The sequence below is a fragment of the Sinohyriopsis cumingii genome, chromosome 15, assembly GCF_028554795.1.
Source record: "Sinohyriopsis cumingii isolate HCF-2022 chromosome 15, ASM2855479v2, whole genome shotgun sequence".
Classification (NCBI taxonomy): domain Eukaryota; kingdom Metazoa; phylum Mollusca; class Bivalvia; order Unionida; family Unionidae; genus Sinohyriopsis; species Sinohyriopsis cumingii.
Window position 1 is genome coordinate 89,596,309 of NC_142975.1, and position 26,079 is coordinate 89,622,387.

Here is a 26,079-nt window from a genome sequence, read left to right on the forward strand (position 1 = left end):
TTTTCCAGGGTTTCAGCTGCTTCTCAAAAGAATAATCCCGCCGCTGTCACCCAATTGTGTTGCATGCAACCTGGTCAAGATATTCAGTGGACTCTATAACACTAACCAAGCTTCTAGATTTACTCTAATGTCTTTATCCTCTCTGTATATTTTCCTGACAGTGCCATTTTACAACCCCAGGCAAGATCACAAGGTCGTTGATTTTAAATCTGAAGCCAATAGCCCAGTTCGATAATATTATTTACCTCCCTTAAAGAGTAACTGCAAAGTTATCATTCTTGCAATGAGCGTGCATAAGTCACTTCCGTCGAGCATTGTATCAACGGATTTACACAAAGGAAGAAGCGATCCATCAAATTTAAACGTTAGCAATGCTACAATTCTCGACCTGAGGCTATTTTTAAGAGACCTAGGTGTACCCGTGTCAGGTACTAAAAATGAACTAACTGAGCGAGTGAGAAGTGCGCAAGAAATAGGAAAAACACGGTTGCAAGATGTTGAGGAATCGCGACGAAAATTTCGCAAAAGAATGTAAGCTTGAACGGCTGGTGTCGCCGTTAGCAGAAAAAATTCCAGATTTGTCGGCGCTCAAGTCCGGGTGGTCAGACGACATAACATCAATTCCATGTGTTACAAACAATGACCTTTACAATTATTAGCAGGACATTTAATAATAAGCCACTTGGTGCAACAAGGCAGTTAAAAGCGAAAGTGAAAAATGCTGACAGACATTTAGAGTCAGTGAAATTCTATGAAATAGAAAGGACTTTGTCTTACTGTTATGTGGAAACCCTTGTGATGACATCAACTCCAACTCAGAAAGAGAAGAACAATGACTATGTTGTGTGGGCCTGTATGTCCAAAATAACTGGTCATGTTCATGCAGCTGGTTGTGATTGTGAGGCATGGTAAGTAGTATTACGTATGTAGTCATTTCTGGTTAAATTTGTACAAATATTTCATTTATATCTATTAATAGACATTTCTTGTATATTAAATTAATATTTACTTATCGTTCTGGTCTTTACTTGTAGCAGGAAAACATGAACAACAATCATCACCGCCTTTTCTGAGTTTATTGAGGTATGTTTTAGCTTCAGCTTAAAGAAATAAGAATACCATTGTGATTTAAAAACTATAACATATTGATGGGAGAGTTGGAAATATAATAGTTAATCAATACAATTGGACTGGAAGAATGTGAGGTATATATTGTATCATGATTCTTGATTCCTTCTTCAAGTTTTCCACTAAAAGCTCAAATTGTTGTGCATTGACACTACCACGATAGTGTACCACATGATTAACACTGTCTCTGGACATGAAGAGTATGCATATATAGCACCACTGAAGTCTGCCACAGGCGATACCATCCACAACAAGGGCAAGCAGATGGAGCGTTGGGTGGAATACTACTCCGAACTGTACTCCAAAGAGAACCACGTGACCAATGACGCCCTCAACGCCACTGAAACCCTCCCTCTCGTGGCCGAACTGGACGAGAAACCTACTGTAGACGAACTAAAGAAGGCCTTAGAGAAACTGTCCCTAGGTAAAGCCCCAGGGAAGGATGGCATCACAGCAGAACTCATCAAGTGCGGATGTAGCGTGCTGCTCACACACCTGCACGACCTCCTCTGCCAGTGCTGGGACGAGGGTGCAGTGCCTCAGGACATGAGAGACGCTAACTTCATAACCCTGTACAAGAACAAGGGCGACAGAAGCGACTGCAACAACTACAGTGCATTTCACTTCTCAGCATCGTGGGTAAAGTTTTCGCACGAGTCATCCTGAACAGACTGCAGACGCTTGCTGACAGAGTTTACCCAGAGTCGCAATGCGGGTTCCGCGCAGAGACGTCCACAATCGACATGATTTTCTCTGTCAGGCAACTGCAGGAAAAATGCAGAGAACAACACAGACCCCTCTTCCTGGCCTTTATGGACATCACCAAGGCATTCGATCTGGTCAGCAGAGACGGACTCTTCACAATCCTGGCGAAAATTGGTTGCCATCCAAAGCTGCTAAGCATGATCCAGTCCTTCCACGATGACACGAAAGGCACAGTGCAGTACAATGGCTCAACATCCGACACCTTTGACATCCGCAGTGGAATTAAACAGGGCTGTGTCCTTGCCCCCACGCTCTTCGGCATCTTCTTCGCAGTCTTGCTCAAGCACGCCTTTGGGACGTCCACAGAAGGGATTTACCTGCACACACGATCAGACGGCAGACTGTTCAACCTGGCACGACTGAAGGCAAAGAGCAAAGTGCGTGAAGTAACCATCAGGGACATGCTCTTCGCAGACGATGCTGCTCTATCCACCCACACAGAAGCTGAGCTTCAGCGCCTGATGAACCGCTTTGCTAAAGCATGCGATGAGTTTGGGATAACCATAAGCCTAACGAAAACAAACGTGATGGTTCAGGACGCGGACCCCCCCCCCCAAGCATCATCATCAACAACTACGAACTTGAGGTGGTGAGTCAGTTCATGTACCTCGGTTCTACCATCACCAACAACCTCTCACTCGATGCTGAGCTCAACAAGCGGATCGGAAAGGCATCAACAACTCTCTCCAGGTTGTCGCCGATAGTGTGGAACAACAGCATGCTGACCCTGAACACTAAGATCACCGTGTACCGCGCATGCGTTCTAAGCACTCTCATGTACGCCAGTGAAACCTGGACTCTGTACGCCTCACAAGAGAAAAGACTGAACGCCTTTCACATGCGATGCCCCCGACGCATACTCGGGATCACCTGGAGCGATCGAGTAACAAACAACGAGGTGCTCGAGTGTGCCAAGATTCACAGCATGATCACACTCCTGCGCCAACGCCGCATCAGATGGCTGGGCCATGTACGTCGGATGGATGACGGACGGATCCCAAAAGACATTCTTTATTCGGAACTCGCCTCTGGCAAAAGGTCGATCGGACGGCCACATCTCCGCTTCAAGGATGTCTGTAAGCACGACATGAAATCCCTTGATATCGATGTCAACACCTGGGAAGAGCTCGCTCTAGACAGATCAAGCTGGCAACATGCTCTGATCACTGGTCTGAAAGCCGGAGAGGACAAGCAACGCTTGCTAGCTGATGAAAGACGATCGCAGAGGAAGAAGAAGCAGCTCCAACTAACACCTGACGCAACCTTCAAGTGCAGCAAGTTCAGCATGGACTGCCATTCCCGCACTGGACTACTTAGCCACAGCAGACGCTGCACAACCACCAACCGGGACTTCTCTCATGGGCGCAGTTCCATCGTCTCTCGAGACTAACGGATGCCAACTATATATATATATATATATATATATATATATATATATATATATATATATATATATATATATATATATATATATATATATATATATATATAATCTTATCTTGTATGTATATACCTTGACAGACTACGAGTACGACTGAAACATGTCACTTAACTTACCTGACAAAGCTGAATCCTCAATAAAATGTTGAAAAATTAAGTAATTCTTGTTTATATCGCTCAACACTATTGATATCATGGGGATATAATTTGGCCTGAGGGGTATGAATTGGCCTAGGCCATAATATACCCCAGAGGTATAAATTTTCCCAGGCCATAATATATACCCGGGTATAATCTAGCCTAGGCCGCTTTAACCCCAGGTATACTCTGGACTGGGGGTATAATATTGCCTGTTACACCGGTACTCGCCATTTGCGTTAATAGTCACATGACTTTACAACTGTCAAACAAAGACATCGGAAGTCCAATAGTCATGTGATATCAACAACAAACTCCTTTTTAATGCCTTTGTACAAAGTTTAAATTATATTAAATTAAAGTCTCAAACCTTTCATAAAAACCAGAAAGAACATATAATTATCAACATATTTATTTCGAGAACAACTACAAGAAACTTGGCCAGTCTGATTCATCAACAGAGTTGTCTGGTTGCCTGCTTCGTATGCTTCCTGCGTGAGAGAGCACATGTCAACGTGGTAGTCACGTGATACAACAAAACTCCGGAAGTAGGTCTCGGAATAAATATAGAGAATTTTGTGCTCTTTCGTTTTTGTATTTTTATTGCAACCAGTATACGACTTTCATTTAATATTTTTTTCTACAATATTTGAAAATGACGGATGTGAGATTATGTGTGCTCGTGCGATTAGCAATCGAAATCGCTAGTACCAGCTCAAATTTCATCAGCGCATTAGTTTTTTCGTCTTTCAGCAGATTGAAGACATAACGATTTAATACTCGCATTTTCTGAGAAAATAAATAATTTTCATCTAAATTTTATGCAGGTATAACTCGATTTAAAAACGTTTAAGTTTGCTGGCCCATCCGCCAAGTGGCTATGCTTTAACGCCACCATGTTCTCTTCTTGTGATGCTAGACTGGTTTTCATACCTTCCATATAAAAAAAAGATACGGATATCGTAATGTCTCTGAAACAAAAAGTCTACGAGAGAAATCTAATCCTCTGAGCGTTTGGATTGTCTCAACAAATATATTTATGGCAAGCACCCAAATGATCTATACTGTAACCTCCTAATAATGTTCTGGTTAGAACTCGATAAATTTAACTCACGATCAGATCAGTTACGACACAATTACGTAATTGTTTCGGGCGTCAAACTGTGGAGGAAAATTCCCTGGATTTTCCCGACTTTCGTCAATATTTGCAAAATTCAAGGACTTTTCACGGTCGGGAAAAAAATTATCATTTCTTCCGACTTTTGTCCCGATTTCCTGATTATATGTATGCATGTATGTATGTATGTATGTATGTATGTATGTATGTATGTATGTATGTATGTATGCATGTATGTATGTGTGTGTGTGTGTGTGTGTGTGTGTGTGTGTGTGTGTGTGTGTGTGTGCGTGCGTGCGTGCGTGCATGCGTGCGTGTGTTTTATATAAATAAAACAAAATTTATTACAAATGGAAACCTGTGTCTTAGTTCAAAGGATTGCAAAATCTGTGAGTGTGTCATGCAACTGTTGCTCTGTTTCCTTTATTCGTTATCTGTTATTCTTCTTTTTTCCAGTGATGGAGAAGCCTGAAACCATGTAGCAGCCTTACTCTACGGAAAGTTGTCATGACAGAAAAAAGAAAGACAGACTTGATGCTTCAACCTCAAAAGGGTGCCTCTGGAACAAGCCACGAAGCCAGAAAGTTAAGTCCAAAACAAGACCTGATATTCAGGAAACAAACATTCTGTGGATCCATCAAAGAAAAAAGCTTTCAAACTTCTGATGCACAAATATGAAACATACAAAATACACCAAAACCTGTAACTATGCAGACCTTAAGTGATAAACTTCAAAAGTGTAATCCACATGCAGGATTTTCAGTTGCTCATTCTGAAACACTTGAAATATATAATTTTATGTACCATAATGGTGTTAACTTAAACATTTATGAACAAACAGTTGCATTTTAAAGTTACCTGTAAAAACTTTCTGTAAGTGCAGATGACTCCAAAGCTATTGAGTTAAGAACGAGAAAACAGTCCAAGAGCACAGAAAGGAATGTTGCTAGAAGTGGCCCATTAACTTCGTCAAATTTTTGGATGATTTGTAAAAAGCTACCCAACACTCCACCCAACTCCGTCTTAAATATAGTCATGGGATACTCAAATTTCACATGTGATAGTATGAAATAGGGCAACAGTCATGAAGCAGCTGCACGTAGGTTTTATGTTAAGGACTGACTCTCAAAGCACAATGGGATATCGGTAAGATTGTCTGGATTTATAATCAATCCCAAATTTCCACACCTGGGTTCAAGTCCCGATGGACTAGTTAATTGTTCTCTTTGTGAAGATTCAAATAGAATTTTAGAAATTAAGTGCCCTTATAAATATAGGACCATGTCACCAATTCTGGCAGCAAAATGCAGGGACTTCTTTTGTACTGAGCGTGACAGACAGTTACTATTAAAAAGAAGTCATTCATATTATTATCAGATGCAGGGACAACTTGCAATTTCACAATATAAATGGTGTGACTTTTATGTGTGGACCGTAGAAGTACGTTAAGTTGAACATATTTTTTTGACATTGAATTTTGTGAAAGTATGGTGGCCAAGTTGAATGAGCTTTACCTCTATGCAGTTGTCCCTGAATTATTTACAAGACGTATTAAACGTGGGAAGGATTTAAAACCATTTAGGTGATGCATAATTCAGTACTGTCAAAACAATCAATGTCTGTGTTAGTTGGATACTTTAAAAAAAAAAAAGAAAAAAAGAATTGAAACAGTATTTTCAGATTTTGTATGCTGTTCAATTTATGTTCCCTTAAATAGTGATTTCTAGAATAAATTTATGTGTGCATTATATTAAAAACCATTAAGAACAAGGACCTGTTGTGAGATGTGGTTACTATCAAGGTGCATGAATAGTACTACTTCAATACATCTTGCACTGAGTAAATGTAGAGAGGGATATTCATAATAATACATTTTACGTACTAATTAAATCAAAGTTATGTGCACATCTTTTCTAATTTTCATGATTATTTCCACAATAACCTGACATAAAGTTCATACCGATATTGCTATATTTTATGTAAGAATCCATTTATATAAAAATTAGCTATTTTAAAAGTTTAGTCTTGATTTGGAGTTTTGCGCTCAGGAGATTGATAATTATTATTCATGGTTGCGGCTGAGAAAGCATATAACTCGTATTGCTTCACCTCCCCCTTTAAATGGGGATGTATGCCATGCGTTCCTGTGTCTGTCTATCCACAGAGCACATACAAGAAATAGTAATCCATTCAGTAAGTAATTATCCTAGTAAAACGCTTGCCACACCATCATGATATTAACAAATAAATTTGTAACAATGTATATCCTTTTATTCATATAAACAACAGTAAATTATTAAAAATATTTAATTAAGTACTTAATGGATACAGTTAAATTGCATCTAAATCACATGTAAACTATTTATTGTCATCTTTGGTATTTTTTCATTAAAACAGGTATTATAATCATCCAGTATCGGTGGTGGTTGTAGATTGGACAACTCAGCACATAACTTATATATCTTACTTAGTTGTCCAGACATTGTTATTGGTATAGTACCCTGCAAAATCTGAAGATTTTTACTCGTTCAATTGCCATTTCAACATAAATCCTAAGGTTGGCTATTCGCCGAGTCTCCTCCACTTCTCTACGTGTAAATCTTTTGTGTTTAAACAGTGGTATTATCAACTGGAGTCCTCTTGGTGTTGTCATATTGGCAATTACAAATCCTTTGTCTGCTATAATGGCATCTCCACGTTCACAGAGGTCTAGAATTCAACATGATCGTGTAATTTGCTTGTCACTGATGCTTCCAGCCCAAAGCTCAGACACAAAAGTTATTATTCCAGATGAACTTATTCCGAGCAATACTTTCTATGTCATGTGAGATTTGTAGTGTGAGTAAATTAATGATTTGTTGATCAAAGACTATGGAATTTCTGTATAAAGTTCAGTGCAGTCAATGATTACATGTGTTTGGGGATATGCTGTTCTAAATTTATTAAGCATTGTTCTTTCAACCACTGACTTGATTGGCCGGGTTAATAGAACTGACAACTTTACGTGTAGGCAATCTATCCATTTATTTATGATAACTGAGCATGTTTACTTAGAGATGTGAAATCTGGCAGAGATATCTCCAACAAGAAGTCCCAGACGTAACCACATCAAGACTACAACAAAATCATCAATTACTCGAAGTTTTCGCGGACGTCCTTTTTTCTGTCCAGAACCTGTTCTTGTTGTCTGAGATTATGTATCATCCATTTCATCAAACAGTGCATGATATGTACCAGCATTAGGCAGTCCATTATAAAACAGTACAGCTGAATCTTTGTCAGCAACGTCCTCAAAAGCAATATCTGGCAGTTTACATTGAATTCCGACATCAAACTTCTTGACCATATTTGAGTGCTGATCAAATAGCTCAGTCAGAGTTAGTGTTGACACAGTTTTCACTGTTGTTTGTGCTGCTGGTTCTCTTTTAATAACTTCCCTGATTGTATTTCCTTCATTAACTAACTCTGTTGTTTGCTCACATTTGTCTAACAATTTGGACAACTGGTCATAATTATATTATCCACAATAGTCATGTAAATGCAGGGACACATAGGGTAGATTCATATCTAACTTTAAAATCCTTGACTCAGTCTCATCACTGTCATCAATCTCCATTTTGATTTCATGTGATTGTGTAATGTCATCCTTCAAAATAATACTTTCAGTTTTTGTAGGAAAGTACAACTCAGTGTAATCTGGCTTGTCTGTTGACTCTGACATATGTGAAAAGAATAAGAAAATACTTGTGAACAAGTTTTATTGAAGAAATATCTATTATACCAAATTATTGCAGTTTTACTGCTTGACAATCCAGCTGAAAAATCCTGGCCATCAGCTTAATTCATCAGTCATTTCTCCCCCCCCCCACCCATTGTTGTCCAAATAAGGAGAAATATAAAATATGTAGCTACATTAAAATGAACTATTCCTACAAAATGACATTTTAACATTAATCCGATTTGTCCTTAGCGTATTGACATTTCATTTTAGGCACGTTTTGATGTTTTATCGTGAATCAGCCTAGTTTTGGACATAAGCATATAAGCATAACCATATATCGAAAAAACAGAACATTTATCAAACTTACAGATGATGTTCCAAATAATGTTTTGTTTGAGTGAGTCTGGAAGACTGAAGGGACAGTGTGTTGAGAAGTCATCCGACCATTCACCAAGTGTGTTGAACAAAGCTGGTATTGGCGTTGAAATGGAAGTATTTCATCACTTTTTTTTTACACGTTTTATCCATCTTTTCCGAACTGTTACATCTAAAGGAAATTTGTGCAGAACAATTGATTGCCCATCAATTATTTGTCCGCGGAAATTTGAACAAACGGAGCAGCAATGCCTCTTTTTCTCGCATGATATTGGTACGCTAGCCACTGTTGGAAATTGCTCCCCGAAAGTAGCGGTTTATACTTTTCTTATCGTCGGCAATGGAGAGCACGTCGTCAAGGGACGTAATTTCAAGATGCAATTGCCGATGAATATGTTCCTGCCAGCTTTTGTTCTAATCAGATCATTTTCTCCAGTTTGCGGTGCTGCAAGATAAACACTGACCTCGTGTGACCTCTATCACTTAACAAGCTAGCTGTGGGAACTAATTACAATGTCAACAAAGATACTTTGCTACAAATGTATAAGACGTTTGTTATTAAAATGAACCAATATGGCGGAAGGTCTGTAATAATTTTTTTCTGTACATAGCAACTTTCCTTTCTGTAAGTTATTTATCGAACTCCTCTACAGCAATTCCAGATGCAAGTTTGTTTCGGTGTATAGCATCAGACCCATCTGGTTTAAAACTGCCGTTTAAGTCAAATCTCTTGAATCTAACCATCGAATAAGACGACATTAAAAAATGAACAATAAATTCACTTATTTCTCGAAATAGGACGTTACAAAACAAATAGGCAAACATTCAACTGAACATTAAGAAAAAATCCAATTGAACACCTCCTCTAGAATCTAATCCTTTTAGGCGCCAATTTTCTTCAAATCCATCATTGTCAATCTGCAGATTAAAAACTAAGCTTATCTGCTGAATTATTACAAACAAAATAAATAATAAAAATTTTGGGAAAAAGATAAGCGTAAAGATTCACCGTTCATGTCATAAAATGTGAATGCATTTCTGCGTACACAGATTTTAAATTGGTTTGCAGTGATAGCGTTGTTAAAGATGCTGGAAAGTAATATCTGGGTGCATTGTTCTAATGGAAACGAGTCGAGGTATATGTCCGATTCGGCATTCCAAATTGCTGCCTGCGCAGCAGCTTGACGCCAGCTTCGTTAGAGTGATGACTAAGTTTGCATTATACATTTTTATTTAACTCTTTGTTGCAAGAGTTATGCGCGTTACATACGGCATTTTAAGGAATATTAATTGTCTGTTTCTTTCTTCTTTTTCTCTTGCATTCCATATCAAAAATCGTGATTATATTTTTCTGAATAGGTAACATATAACATTTTAGTGTGTGTGTGTGTGTGAGAGAGAGAGAGAGAGAGAGAGAGAGAGAGAGAGATCTTGCTGGGAAAATACCCTAAATCCTGAGTGTTAACAAAAACGTAATCTTTACACACATTTCACCTACATATTTCGCTGTTCGTTTTCCGACATGCAAAGGACAGGTAGGACATGGTTATAACACTAATGGTTTGGGTGTTGGAAGAATTAATGACTGCAATAAAATGTTTTGAATATAGTCTTTTCCGTGCAATGCAGATTTTGCAGGCAAGATATGTAATTTATCTACAAGCTTCCTTTTATAATATGTCTCTATATGTATATGTGTGTGAATGTGTGTGAGATAGAGAGAGAATTTTCGTCTAAATTATTTGTTCTTTTACACATAACAGATTTATGCACAAAACTATCCAGTTTTATTAACACTGAGACCTATTTTACATTCTTCATACTTTCATTACAAGTTTTGCATCTTTATGTTTTCTTTTTTCCGCCATTTCCATTGACTGTTTGGGGAAAACAAAGATCCCAATTCAACTGATGTCAGTCGGGCATGAACATGAATATATGACATACATTTTGAAGTGTTATTAATTATGTAATACCAAGTAGATGGTGTATTCCTTTTAAATCAATGTGCATTACCAATAAAATAAATAAAATATTGAGTTATGAATACACATTTTCTGTACCACTGGCATATCAGTCAGAATTGGTATCAAAGTTGTTACAGGTATTCGTATCTCTCTTGAATATATATGTGTAGTTGTGTTCGATCGATCGATTGATCAATTTCTGATGTAAATATATATTTCGATTCAATATATGCCACACATATCATTGGTATCAGAGCTGAGTAAATGGGAAAAATCACAACTGATCAAACGTAGTATATAAAGAATAACAAAGCAGCAACACTAAACAAACAATTTAACAAGATGAAAATGCTCCAAGCACGCTATCACACACTCACACCATATTCTTATAAACAATATTAAACTTAACATAGTATGCAAAAACAATCAAACATTAACTCGTTGAATATGGACTAGGTGTAGGAAATATGAAAGCATTATTTTGTGATCAAATGTTGAGATTCTGACGCGGATTATGTGAGTGGCAGTTTGTTTGAATGAACATTGAACGCCAGTTTAGCTTTCTGTCTTTGCGTCAAAAGACGAACAATCCATGACTTTGTTTTTTCTTCAGTCTTTAACTTTGCTTTTTTCTTTTTAATTTTTTGTACTAATTTTGAAAAGTAGCAAAACTATTATACAGCAGGAACAAATATCATATTTGCTTTCTTAGATGTATTGTACCAAAAAATGTGATATTTTTGTTTTATTTTTGTTACTAGAGCGGCCAGACCAGGAATTTTTTGGAAACATGCTTATGGACATTGACATTTCTTTTCATTGGTAGCATTTGTTTCCATTGGCATTTGTTTTCATTAGCATTTGTTTTCACTGGCATTTGTTTCCAGTATCCAGAAGACTAAACATCGATGCATATTGTTAGTGTTGCACAAGAAAATATACATATCACTGTTGTTAAACGAAGAATAGGTCTACACGGGTATCTTTTTTTAAACGAAGAGGTTTAAATATTGAATGCTTTGCATTAAAAGGTCCTGTAAGCTGTATTCAACAAGGGTGTAAATGTTCCTCAACTTCAACATCCAAATACCAAACAAATCTGTCGGAAAAAAGAAAAGAAAAAACTTATTGAAACTTTGATAGTTACGGAACTGTTGGCATTGTAGTACGATCGTAATCTCAATGACAAGCTAATAAAACTGTTAATACTTCCCATAATGTACAAACAGCAGTCAAACATATTTCATGGCACTGGAGTAAAATGACAGTCTCACAACCTTTGAATAGCACGTATGTTTCCTAACATCGTATCTGACAGCTTTCGAAAGCCGTCACTCAAAAAATATAAATGTCCCTTACGTTAGGATGATGGGAAAGAATCACGTCAAAGGCGTAGGAATATTTTGCAGTTTTTGAACTTATGCGACTAAAATTAAGTATGAAACTCATTTTTTGTGGTCCTATGATATTTTGTCACTATTGTTTATGAACGACATATCATTCCTTTAGGGTTGTGATTATCGTGGCCGCCACTCTTATGATGAGGGACGTTATGCGGACAGGTTGTCGAATTCCCGACACATTCAAGCTGTCCGCTTTTTCGCAAGCGTTGCAGATTATTCATGTTTGGAATACTTCCTCGAAAATCGGGTACCACATCCATCCCTTTATCTCTGGAGTTACTTGATGATCTCATTCCGATTACATTTAAATCCTGGATGCTACATCCTGTCATGATCGAGCTGAAGCGCAACCTTCGCTTTCTACGTTTTGAAGCTTCCGACTGCACGACACACAGACGGTACATCAAAAGAATAATCACTAAAGAATTTTTAGAAGTGAAAAACATGTTGGTATAGCTGACAATTTTGTATTTAAATATCAAGGTGAGTCTGATCAAAAGAAACGGAAGGTCCTGCATGGCGATCGAAGCCAAAATGCCGTAAATTTCCGGACTACAGCAGTCATCTTTACCTTCCGTGTCGATAAACATGGGGATACCAGAATGATCAGGGCGCGCCCTGGTGGCCGTCAGAACAAGTGTGAACTGGAATAAACTCAGTGTCCAGAATCCCAAGACCAGATAGCACAGCAACCGATTGTATCTCACCTGAAATGACGAAACAAGAAATTCGCTGAATGATATGTCTCGCCTGCTCCGTTGTGGGATAAATCCTAAACCCTGCATATTAATTAGACTAAGAAAATTAGATACATGTAATCTTAACAGTAGGTCAATAGATGATTAAGATACCAAACCAATGGCTGAGCGAATTCAAAATCTTAACGTGATCACTTCATGCCACTGTGACCTACTTTTGTGTATGGTAAGTGATACTTTCCACGATGAACACACCCATCAAGTGTCATAACTGTACATATAACAAAATCAGAGAAACTGAAATAATACAAATACTTACCATCGGTCACTATGACAGTGGTAAGTAGCACATTCCATGATGACCACATTGTCAAGTTTCATGATTGTGACATAGTAAATAAGCTAAAATCAAAATCACAATTGTCAGAGCGTGAGAATGGGGTCTCTTTGACCTGCTTATGTAATCAACCTATGGTGAGTAGTTCCTTCTTAGGCGAATAAGCCCATCGAATTTTATGACCTCACATACTACGGTGATAGAGCAATGGAACTAACTGGCAAAACATTAACATTTACGCTTACGACGACTATGACGTCGTCCAAAAAGTGATTACCATCCCTCCCCTGCGACAAAAAATAGAACGAAAAAAAGTTTTGAGTTCACAGTGCGTCCCCAAGGGTCAGAATAAAATCAGAGATATCTATATCACATCGGCTGGCAACTGGTCGACAGATCCAATCAAAGCAAATTTTTAGTCATTTGAAAGCTACAAAGATTTATATGCACAAATTAGGAAAGTTAAAAGTAAATTTAAAGACATTATTGTTCTAAACATGAACACAAAACTCTATTTTGAATTAACCTGAACCTATACTCTGTCGTAGCTCTCAAACTCAACAACATCAGGCAATCATTCCTATTCCTTAGTTCTGATGACTCACAGAAAAGATAAACATTTGAAAATATTTTAATGGTCTCTTGTACAACAAAATAATAGTAATGGCTTGCAGTTTTGTTGGAATACAAATTCTGACGTTCGTGCCGCACATTGAGATATTCATTTGGGTTGTTTTGCAGCACTGAAAAATGATACTGATATAGTCTTTTAAAAAATTGATTCCTTCAAATGTTTTATAACTCATTTATTTTATTTATGGCACTAGACACCTTTAAAATGTTGTGTTAATAAAAGTTATTTTGAAAAATGTCGATTTTTCTTGTCTTGTTTTTGTTTTGTTGTTTTTTTCTCCAAAAACCTCTTCATTGTTTAATAAACTTCATTTTATTTCCAAGTCATCATTAATATAGAAAATAGTTATTCCTATTTATTTAAAAATGTATTTTATCTGAAGATGAATGTTACGTTAGATGTACTTTATTAATATTGAAAGAGAGGGTGTTATGCACTATTAAAAGCAGCTAAAGCGACTAAATTGGTAATGTGAAATGATGGGTTATCTCCACTGAAAACATATATATGTGTGTGTGTGTGTGTGTGTGTGTGTGTGTGAGAGAGAGAGAGAGAGAGAGAGAGAGAGAGAGAGAGAACTTTAAAATGACTGTTAGATTCGAGCCAAGCTCTTAAAGGCTGGAGAATAGCAAAAATGTCTAAATTGTAGACCACGGAAAAAAAAACATCAGTTAATTATTTATACTTGTTTGTGCCTACTACCTCTTGTTCGTTAAATGCTTCAAAGAACTCTACAATGTCCGCTGCTGTTCCCACATAAACCAAAAGTAGTTGGGATAACTCGTCATGTGATATGGAGCCCTTAGGTAGCAGCCATCTTCCAATAATGAGCATGAGCAACAGGAACTGCTCCAGCACGCGCAACCACAGGTCAGAAGTCAAGGACAGTGGGATGGTTATCTCCAGCTATAATAATAATAATAATAATAATAATAACTGTCACGTTTGCTCAGCCCCAGTTAGTAAGCCGTGTATAAACAAAGATATTATTACAAGCCATGGTTTGATGTCATAACATGTCGAAGGCTAGAGTTAATCTCTTACGCAAGGTTACCGTGATCAGAGAGACTACCCGGCATCTTGAATCGACACAGGCGTTAGATCGAGCGATTTCCCAACTATGTGTTACAGCTTTGTCCAAAGATCAGAGGAGCCCGCGAGGAACGGGACGTGTTCAAAATCCGTCCCCACGTGGACAGACGGCGAGAAGGACATTGTCCGTTAAGTTTGATTGGATCGAATCAAAGCGACATCCAATGAGACGGAGGGTGTGATAACAATTTCATACCGAATTATAACTTCTAACTATCAAGCGAAAATTTAGCCTCACCTAGGAAGATTGCTGAGCAATACAGGGCTACTCCGAGAGAGCCATTCGTAATTTGGCGGTAAAACGAAGAGAGGAGATTCTAAGGAAAGACAAAGCTTCGTAAAGGAAGTTTTTTGGGGGACAGAACTTCCGGTTCATATAAGTCCCGAGTCTCTAAGAGGGGAGACGGAAGTGAGACTAGCAGAGCAGTCGGAGATGACAAGTCTAGTCGTAATAGAGAGTCGAGGAGGAGGTGGAAAAGGAGTCGAGAAGGAGAAAGTGGAGAAGGAGAAGGAGTATCGAGTAGTCGGTGGATAGAAGGATATTGGAGAAAGTTGGGAGGAAGAGGAGAAGGAATTGGAGAAATACGAGAGAAGATTACACAGATGAGTATAATACAAGGACAGGTGGAAAGCTATCTTACACTACTAATCAAATGATGCAATAGGCTAGAGAGTACTTGGGAAATTTTAATCATTCGATTATTAAATTGTCATTAAATTGTTATTCGTTGACTTTCACTTTTTTTGTATATTCAATAATTTAACCGACGACATTGCTGACTGTTGGGGGGTCGGAGCTTTACATCCATCTTTCACTAATTTAACTCCCAGTCAAAATCGAGCCTGGGTGGGACTTCTATAATAATTTAAATAAATATTGGAAGCACCCCACCCCACACATACCACAGTGACGGCATAACATCTCCGTCACGCAATAATAATAATAATAATAATAATAGTAATAATAACATGAGTAACTAAATTAGGCATGAGATCGCTAATGTGACTGATAACCTCGTAGCATTTGAAAGCAAGAGCAGATTCCAAGAAATCAGGGTTAGTACGATGGCGATTGTAAAAAATTATTCTAATTTTGTTGATTGTTTGGAAAACAGTTGTTTTGGGCTTTCTCTACTTTCGTATCTTCATCCATATTTTACAACAGATGAGCATAACTTGCAATAAAATGAAATACATTTGAGTCAGCGTGAGTTTTGATTATTTTGAAAGATTTAAATAAATTTTAAAAATTATGTCGTTAGGAATATTGTTCTATTAGATAATTGCTCATTATCACTGATATGGATTTGAAAGGACATTAGGTCAAGCTTCTGTCAAATGAGGCGAAGTTCATTTGAAAGGTTTTTGAGAGGAAGTAACTTAAAGGTTTTTCTGCTTTAGAAACGACAGTCAGCCATATTTGGTGGTGGATCGCATTCATAGATGCGAATTTGAAACGCCTTAATGCCAAATTCTCTACAAAAAATGTAGTCAAATTTTGACATAATACGAGAGATAAAGAGAGGAATCTTATTTACATCTCATATACAAAACAGTACAAGGGGATTCCCACGGTAAAGGAACATATGAAAGTAACATAGTGCTACGAAATGGCTATAGACAGCCTGTAAAATGGACACATAGATCGTACGTCTCAGTGACATAGAAACTAGGAGTAAATCCCCATAAACTCAGCGGAATCTTAAAAAAAAAAAAAAAAAAAAAAAAAAAATGGAAAAAGGCACTGAACCTACGCCTATCGTAAAAGCAATATTCTTCTGTACAGCAAGAATATTACGCAGTCATAGAAATTTAAGGCCACAGAAAGCCAATCGACCTAATGATAGGATGAGACCAGTCTAATATACTACCATAAGGCCTGTGAGACAAGATAACAACAACAACAACAACAACAACAACAACAATAATAATAATAATAATAATAATCGTCGACGTCGTCTTCATCATCACATGGAAGAATATTATTATTAAATCTTGGTGAAACTCCGTACTCAATGGAAAACGGAGAAATCATCTATGAGTAAAGGTATGTAAAACAAAACTCTGAGAGGTTTACTTCAAGGTCTACAATACCGTATTACGTATGAAGCATCATAAAATTAATTTTTGTGTAATAAACTCAGAAAGCGTGCTTTAAAAACGCATATTTTAACTCACAGAAGAGAAAATGAAGATAATTAGTGCACACATGATCGCTGTTTTACGGAAAATGCTCAATATTTTTTTCTCCAAATTCTTCCGGTTATAAGTTGGATTTTTGTATGTGGCGTACTATCGGGAGTCCCTCAAGCCAAGCTTATGTGATGATAATGGCTGAATTTAGTGATAACTCTCGCGAAATTTTCGGTTGATTAGTCATTCTTATCTTCGTCTTTTCAAAAAGGTAAGGCCTTAGAAGACAACCAACGTAAAACGATTCTGATCTCAATGAGGTTAGGACGTACACATTTCGGCCTGAACGAGACAAACATCGTGTGCATTACGTCAATACTTCCACGTCTCTCTCATTCAATTATATAAATCTGGGAATGATTTGGCGAGACCACTATTGTGCACCTATTTAATTAGCTTTATGATGGAACTTAAATTATGACGGTTAAAGTGCAACAAATAATCCCGACCAAGTTTTTAGATAGACTATAAATTCTACTAGTGATTGAGCTACAAAGCGGGCAAAACAGCCATTCTTTTCATAACTAGCGCACAGTATTGAAGAACACCTTCATTGTTATGATATGCATCATCTCATCGCACTGAAAGAATCCTAGACGAATTTCACATGTCCCTCTTAACCTTTCTCTTATTTCAATGTTGGTATGGAAAAATCATCGCCTGTACGTCTACGGCAAGGAGCAGGCTATTACAGTAGCCTTGTTGCTGGTTAAGAAGCCCTTGGTGGGAGAACTCCTGTCCTTAAATAAATACACAATTAATCAATGACTCAATCTGATATTTCCATCAATCTGTTTGCAAATAAGGCAATGAAATGGGCGTATTCAAAACAAGCATTAGTAGTGCATTTAACCCCAATGTATATTTAGTTCCTGGTTTGTTTGTAAAACAAATATGCGCTTGAGAGTTATTTTTCAGACAGATACGGACTTTAACACTCTAATAGCACAAAAAGTAGTAAAACTTCAAAGTTGGTATCTTTATTCCATCTCTATAAAACCCGTTTCTCTCTCAACTGGTACATATAATAATGCCCATAAAACTCATGTTACTCAGTCTGTTGGAATATATGACAATGACAAAAAAGTGACAAACTCCGATATTGTATCTGAAGATTTGTTTAAAAAAATATATCAAATGTACTCTGTGAATACAGTGTAGATGTTTTAAAACTTTAAAGGTGATGTATGTATGTATGTATGCATGCATGTACGTACGTACGTACGTGTGCGTGCGTGTGTGTGTGTATGTATGTATGCATGTACGTACGTACGTACGTATGTATGTATGTATGTATGTATGTATGTATGTATGTATGTATGTATGTATGTTTTCTGAAATTCTTACTCCCAGTGCCTCTATGTTGACGCTAAGGTCCTCAGTAACAGTACTGAGGTTGGCCGATAGCTGTACAGTAGTGTTGAGATTCTGTCTGAGCTGGATCCGACGCTCCATAGCATGTAGCTCAAGGAACCAGATCGCTGGCACCACGCTGCCCAGGTAGAAAAACACGCTGGGGCAAAACCTTTAGAAAAAGTAGATGTATTAACTGACTATCAATTTGCCAAGCCATAAATAAAAAAGAAAGAAAGAAAAGAAAAAAAAAGAAAGACTGGATGAGTTTCATTTTCGCATTAAATTCATTTAGAGTGTTTTTACAATCAGTTGAGCCACAAACAAGTCATACAACTGATACAAATTATTTGTGTTATATATATATATATATATATATATGTATATATATATATATATATATATATATATATATATATATATATATATATATATATATATATATATATATATATATATAGATAGATAGATAGATAGATAGATAGATAGATAATCGCACTTTTACGCCATTGGAGCTATTTTGTATGAAAATTATATTCCCGTGAAGGAAAATATTAGACGCAACATTATTCACGAAAGCACACTATGTTAGCCATAGATAATGTTTTCACCCCTAAAATTAACGGTATGAAAGAAAATGTTGGTGCTCATCATCCAGGACCGCATTCGAATCTGACAACAGGGTTTTTTTTTTTTTTTTTTTACAATTTACAGTTAATTACTGTGAAGGCCCGTATGTTCGAGGAAGAAGTCACAACCTAGTGTTGGCCGGGGTGTCGTGTCCTCTCGAGCCGAGAGAATGCCGCAGTTGACAAGGGATCTAGTTCCCATCTCTACGTCTACCCATACATTTGAGTTTATAAAATTTAACGTTACGCAAGCAATATGCTGACAATTGCACGTTAAGAATAAACTAAATGTACAGATAAAAAATTACCAACATGAACTGTCACTTATTTTTTTACCAACATGAACTGTCACTTATATTTTTACCAACATGAACTGTCACTTATATTTTTACCAACATGAACTGTCACTTATATTTGCATGTACTGACTGATCCTTATGTTAGAACTTGTTTACAGAAAGTGCCATTGAAGGGCCATATCGCTACGCTAATTAGCTCCCACCCTTATGTTGCATCAGTATATGAAATATATGGCATTTATCTGCTAATTAGTATGCTACATACGCATGCTGAATGCGAGGTGGTATACAAATTGCTTACTCCAAATACATTCATATTCTTGCGTGAGTCATAGGCAATTTCTCTTGCTTTATTTTGTTTTAGATGATCTTGGAAGATAATGACCTGAACATCCTACATATTTTAATTATGTACATCCTGTTGCAAGTCTATAAGATATTACCCACATTAATATAACTCATAAAACATAATGAATCAATAGAAACCCCCCCACACTTCCGATGATGTGCAAACGCCTATATTAGTCACATGGCGAAAAATGCACACGGTGTTCAGAAGTTGCGGCCACAGTAACAGCATAAAATTTATTTCCTTACAAGTAATGTCCGTGATCTAGTAGTCAAATACGTCATAAAAAAAGTATTCCCAGTCCGGTAACGTTCTTGGTCTGCTTGTTGTTGTTGTTGTTGTAGGGTTTAACGCCATTTTTCAGCAGACGATAGGCTATACATGGCGGCCAGTATTAATGGTGGAGGAAGAACCCGGGAAAACCACGGAAAGAACCACTGACCCACGAGAAGCTACTGGCAAGCTGTCTCACATACCCACATTGGCCGAATCGGAGACTCGAACCCACGCAGATGGAGGTGAGATGGCAATGATCCGTAACGGAGAGCGCTTTAGATCACTCGGCACCCCGTCTGGTCGTAAAAATCGTTACAAATATATTCCGTTATGTCCGTGGTCTGGTAGTCAAAAACGTCATAATGTGTCCGGTAACATCCTTGGTCTGGAAGTCAAGAAACGTCATAAAATGTATTCCCTGTCCTGTAATATCCTTGGTGTGGAATTCAAGAAACGTTTAGCGTGTTGAAATTGCGGAAGTGTGTCTCCCAGGCAAGTCATTTTAGTTCAACTGTCTAGGCGACGTATATTTTGCTATGTTCTGGTGTGCCGTAGACAGGATTCAACTAAGGTCATAAATAAGGTAGGCCTGAATGAGGCAGTCGTGGGTACAAAACCATATATATATGTGTGTGTGTGTGTCTGTGTGTGTGTGATTTGGATTTTTAACATAGCTTTAACAAGTTTTCAGTCATATCACTACAATGTCTGCAGTGTGTCAGTTTATAGCAATGTTTAACACTGGGGTATCATGTCGCAGACATGTAGCGTCATGTCCCACCTAGTCACATTATCCTGACATCAGGCCGACCGGTCCTAACACTAATCTCTTAATGCTGAGCGCCAAGTGAGACAGCTTCTAGTACCATTGTTGTAAGTCTTTGGTATGATTCGGCTGGGGTTCAAACCCGCAACCTCCCGCATCCGGGGCGTACGTTCTAACCACGCAGGCCACCGAAGTGGCGGGTAGCAATTCAGTGAATAGCGATATCTATAATTGTGTATATTCATTCATTATTTAATTCAAGTTTAGAAACCAAACAAAAAGGTTTATTGATCAAGCCAGCTGATAGAGAGTGTTTGATAACAATAGTGTTGTAGGCAGAAAGAAGTTCTTGTTAGCCATCATTTTTTTATGTTGGTAAGATTTGCCTGCACATATTATACGTTACTTCCATAACATTTAAAATATGAAAGTACATGTTAGCTATTATTGTATACATTGGGAAAAAACATTTAAATCATTTGTGCACCATTTTGCAGATATTTGGCAATTATTGTTTATTATAAAACCTGTGACTTTCACCACCCCACCCCCGTGTTTATAGCTAATAAGAGATATTAAACATTGCTGTGTGTAGGTCAGATACGGTACTTGTCTGATATGCTCGATATACCACATTGCAGAGCCGTCTATCGAAATTTAATTTGCTCAACTTCTGCAGAATCATCTTGTGCATCTTGAAATTAGTCCCATGCAGCAGATGAATTTAACAGAAGTTTGGTGGAAAACAAGGCAATTGCAACATATGCAGTGTAATTTAAAATAAAGTATCAGGTAGACGCATAAACGTAAGCCAGGGTCGGATCCAGGAATATTGTTTACAAGGTGTGTAAACAGGTAAGCAAGGGGCCTAAGGGGTGGAGCCCCCTATTGATCCGGTGGATTCGCCACTGGAATCTCCAATATTTTGAGCGTTTCCAGAGCATAGTATAGCCATAGAATAACCATAGTATAACCACAGTATAACCATAGTGTAGCCACATTATAACCATAGTGTAACCACAGTATAACCACATTATTACCATAGTAAATACCTAGTATAACCATAGTATAACCACAGTATGACTACACTATATCCATAATATAATCATAGTATAACCATTTGGCCATCTAACTGTACAGAAACTTACTCAAGGAAACGTTCTGGTTGTTTCGAGCTCATTTTCATTGTGTGGGTGGGGTTGTAGTGCCCCGACTGGCCGCACCAACCCCCTTCCACATTCCTGGATCCGCCCCTGTCCTTTTCCAGTTCTATAAGATAAGACTACAAGATGTTAAGTTTTTTGGGAGAGAGTATTCTAGCTGTTTTGTTATTTGATTCGACGAAGCTGTATGAGTTAGCGAGGGAATTTTTGTATTTACACTGGTATATGTTATGCCGAGCAAATCTGAAATGACAATTAACTATTGTTTATTGCATTGTGTGTGTAGAAATTGGTAATTTCAAACCGACGTCGTCACTGGCATTCAACCAATCAAACACCGCTATCTGACTCATTCGAATAAATGATTGACTTTGTTTTTACCGTTGTCTTTGATAGTAAAGAAAATCCTTCATGCCTACTATTAAAAAAAAAACCTTAATATTTATTACCAATAACATTTTAAAATGTGTGTTATTTTGAAAAATTCTCCGATGAAGAAATTAGACTGTTATAATACAAGATGAACGATAAGACATGAGTAAACCATATAGCGCCTAAGTGAAAATCATCAATAAGAACTTCAGATCTTTAAGAGGTACTACAATTGTACTCATGCTGTGGCTAACTGATAAGGTAAGCATTTTACGACAGTGGGGGTATTTTAATTGTATGTGCCCCCTGCAGGCTCGGGGATATAAAATGTACCCGATGCGTCCTACAGCATGCCTTTTTGATGACTAATGAGAAAAGAACTTAGCTCACTGATTAGCATTCAGATCTTAGGATGATCAAGATAGACATCTTTTCTTTGTGTGAGGAGTTTGTCATCGTATCAGTTCCTCTGCGAAGTGGTTACCATGTCTGTCCGTCTGTTATTGTTTTGGTTTTTAACGCGCGTGTCTATGCATCCGTCAGTCCGTCTTTTGTGCTCTCAAAGATCGTTACAATTTATAGGTTACTGCATTTGTATGGGAAAATATGAACGAGTTTTGGGATGGAATACTGCACGAACTTGGGAGTGCAGTATATCCTTCCGACAAAACGAGTTCATATTTTCCCATAACAAAGGCAGTAACCTTTTTTTTCATTTTTTTATTCTACCTAAGGTTTAATTATATAAACACAATACACTACAAGAAACAACGTAAATGACTGTATGCCGCATTCCAAACTAAATACACAAGCGCATATTCATCATTACACAAATCAACATTATTACTGCGCACATAACTCCGCCCAGATAAATTTAAACTTAGTCGCGCGCTCGACATAACTTTCGAAAGAAAATGGCGTGCCTAGTTAAAATTGAAATTTGGAGTCACATTGTGAATGAATGTGCATTGCAACAACAATTCCATTTGATCTGGAATGAATAGATTTGGGTATTTTTCTCGATTCTAGGAAATTTCGTGATTACTGACTAGATTTGTATGTGACGATTCCACATGAAATACGTGAGATTTAATAAGTTAGGGAGAAGCGTGTTGACATCTGCAAATGTGTTTCTGTTTCTGTCATTGAATGTTTGAAATTATAATGTAGGAAAAATATGAAGTCTTTCAATTGCAATTATCAAAAGGACGTTATGAAATTTAATGCTTATTTCATTTTGAGTGCAGTAAGGAGGATGCAGTTGCACTTATCATCGAAATTACAGCACAATTTCGAAATGTGTAATCCAGATTGAGAACCTATGACATGGCTCATGTAATTCGGATTTGCAGAATTAAGAAAATACATTTTGAGGAAATTCAGGATGTAAAACTGTAAGTATATTTTATTTTGCCATTCTTATCACCAGCTAAAGAAGAGAGTATATGACCTGTCACTTGTATGTTATTTGTCTTGCGTCTGTTATATAATGTAGCTAGCATAAATTCGTAACACTGTATCAACGCGGAATGTGCCAAATCAGCTGGTATGCGGCAGTTCACGAAACATCTGATTTAGTTCATTCAGAAACAAATTTAAACAACCACAACGTAAAGAACCTCTTACGATAGTGTACATGATTTGTGTTCAAAATCAAAAGTACTGGCGTCTGCATCCATTGTTTGTTTACAATAGAAAGTAGTTCCTTTATGCACGTGAATGCTATATGTGTATTGTCGCGCGAGTTCAGTATCGGGTAACATTGAACGATTCTGACAATGTAAAGTTAACGGGGAAAAAATGAGCATATAATAAATTCATTTTCCTATCTTCCTACCTACATATCCAACCATCCATCAATCAATCAATCCACCAATTTATCAATGAATATAAAACATTTTCTATTATTTTATCAATAATTCAAGTAGTTTGTAATGGCCCCAAAAGACTTATTGTCCAAATATATGAACAAAATTTATTGTATGTTTTCCAGAAACGGGAAAAAATGATAATAAAATATTAATCGTTATTGACACGAAGTCCACTTCGTCTAAAATCTTAGCTGATAACAAGCTAAATAAATTCGTAACCTAAGTTTATATATGGGCAATAAATCAGAATATTATCGACGAAGTGAATTCTTCTAACAAATAAAACCGTCCAGATATCCTGAAATGAAGGTTTTCCTGGTATTAATAGAAAAATAAACAATTGTTCACGCTGGCCAGGAAATCTTCTAAAATCTTCTATACGGATGAAGTGACGAACAAAATGATTTTTTTCAGCAGCGACGGGTGGCAAGTTATTTAAATCGTTTGTCTTTGAGTTTCCGATTCTTAAATGAATGCTTTATATGACATTTATGGACATTTTTAACTATTAATGAAAGTCCAGGGTGAGCGAGTGGTCCAAGGCGCTTGGAATTACATCTCATCTCGGTCTGATTGGGTTCGAGTCTCGGGCTCAGCCAAAGTGGGTAACATTTCCCGAAGATTACCGTGGGTCGGTGGTTCCCCCCAGGCCGTTATCCGTGTTCTTTCTCAGCCAATCTTCCTCAGCCAAATTTAGTGGCCGTCATATAATGTCCCGTCAGACCCATAATAAGAACAATATGTAATGATGCTATATAACACACATTGCAAAAAACACAGTTTGTTGGTGTGAAGTTTACTGGCTTTTGTGGTATTTACCGGCATAATGTCATCGAAGAATGTCACATAACGTGCACTTTAATAACGACTTTGCATGCGAAATTTACCGGTTTTGTGAAACTTACATGTTTTGTGACATTTACGGATTTTTGTGACATTTACAGGCCTTTATGCCATTTACGGGCTTTTGTGACAAGTACGGCCTTTGTGACATGTATGAGGTTTAGTGATATGTACGGGCTTTTATGATATGTACGGGGTTTAATGACATGTAAGGGCTTTTGTGACATGTACGGGGTTTAGTGACAATTACGGGCTTTTGCAACATGCACGGGCCTTTGTGACATTTACAGGCTCCTGTGACATTTATGGGCTTTACATACTCCAACTGCCTTGGTACGAAATAACCTACTTGTGTTACTGTGCCTTAAAAACATACACCTAACCCAATCAAGAGAAATCTTTCTGAGTAAAAAGAACTCTTAAAAAATAGTTTTTTTTCTTCTCAGTAATAAATATATTACAAAAACGAGGAAGGAGTGAACAGTCAGAATCACACTCAATGCGATAAACTTGACGAGAATACTTGTCCATGCTTTTTAGTAATGTTGTTGCAAATATTCCAAGTATACAGGTACGGAAGTCATACTTGTACTCTACAGTTTGTTACACAGGTGTATATTTTCATGACAGGTACATGTAAGATAAAAGCTTCTGAAGTGCTACATAAAGGATTTTATACAAATAATTAGGGTTTCACATTTTGTTTCACAATGCTTTCGTAAAGAAAAGGTGACATTTAATGTTTATGTTGTATGCACTTGTCAATCGTTAAAGATACCCGCATTCACATGGGAAACATAAAGTCAGTGAAGATGCTCTTTCTACCTTTCACTCTATTTCGAGTTGCCACGTACAACTAGCTGACGAAAATCTACTATGCTGAACAAATTAGAGTCCATAGACCAATCAAAGAGAAGAAAATCATAAACTTGTTTCTTTAATGACGTATCTTTATCCATTAGAGTGTATTTTTGTTATAAGTTACACCCGTTTACTTCCTTTGTACTAATTTCACATCATTGAGCCATAGCCTTTATTAATACCCATTGAATGTTACTAGCTTGGTCTGCCCAGTGGTACAGCTGTTCAGTCCGTATTTTCGTATCACACACCAAGTCTGGAACTACTAAGGTGTTTTCTTGGACGTCGGC

At 37.3% G+C, this 26,079-nt stretch overlaps 1 protein-coding gene, 1 long non-coding RNA gene and 1 pseudogene across 2 annotated transcripts in view; 1 reads left to right on the top strand and 2 right to left on the bottom strand.

Annotated features, from left to right (window-relative positions):
- Nucleotides 1–340: 340 nt before the first annotated feature.
- On the top strand, nucleotides 341–6,387 carry LOC149782271 (uncharacterized). Its single transcript, XR_016414577.1, has 2 exons — nucleotides 341–908; nucleotides 5,045–6,387. It is a non-coding gene; the product is annotated as an uncharacterized LOC149782271 (long non-coding RNA).
- Nucleotides 6,388–6,861: 474 nt separating this feature from the next.
- Nucleotides 6,862–7,558, bottom strand: LOC149782272 (uncharacterized; annotated as a pseudogene).
- Nucleotides 7,559–8,470: 912 nt separating this feature from the next.
- LOC149782273 (transmembrane protein 26-like) overlaps nucleotides 8,471–26,079 on the bottom strand; it is a 30,962-nt gene continuing 13,353 nt past the window's right edge. Inside the window, exons 2-4 of the mRNA XM_089933648.1 lie at nucleotides 18,356–18,533; nucleotides 14,426–14,629; nucleotides 8,471–12,761 (exon numbers count right to left, since the gene is read on the bottom strand). Coding sequence (XP_089789774.1) covers nucleotides 12,135–12,761; nucleotides 14,426–14,629; nucleotides 18,356–18,533 — 1,009 coding nt within the window. The 3' untranslated portion in view covers nucleotides 8,471–12,134. The remainder of the gene's footprint in view (nucleotides 12,762–14,425; nucleotides 14,630–18,355; nucleotides 18,534–26,079) is intronic.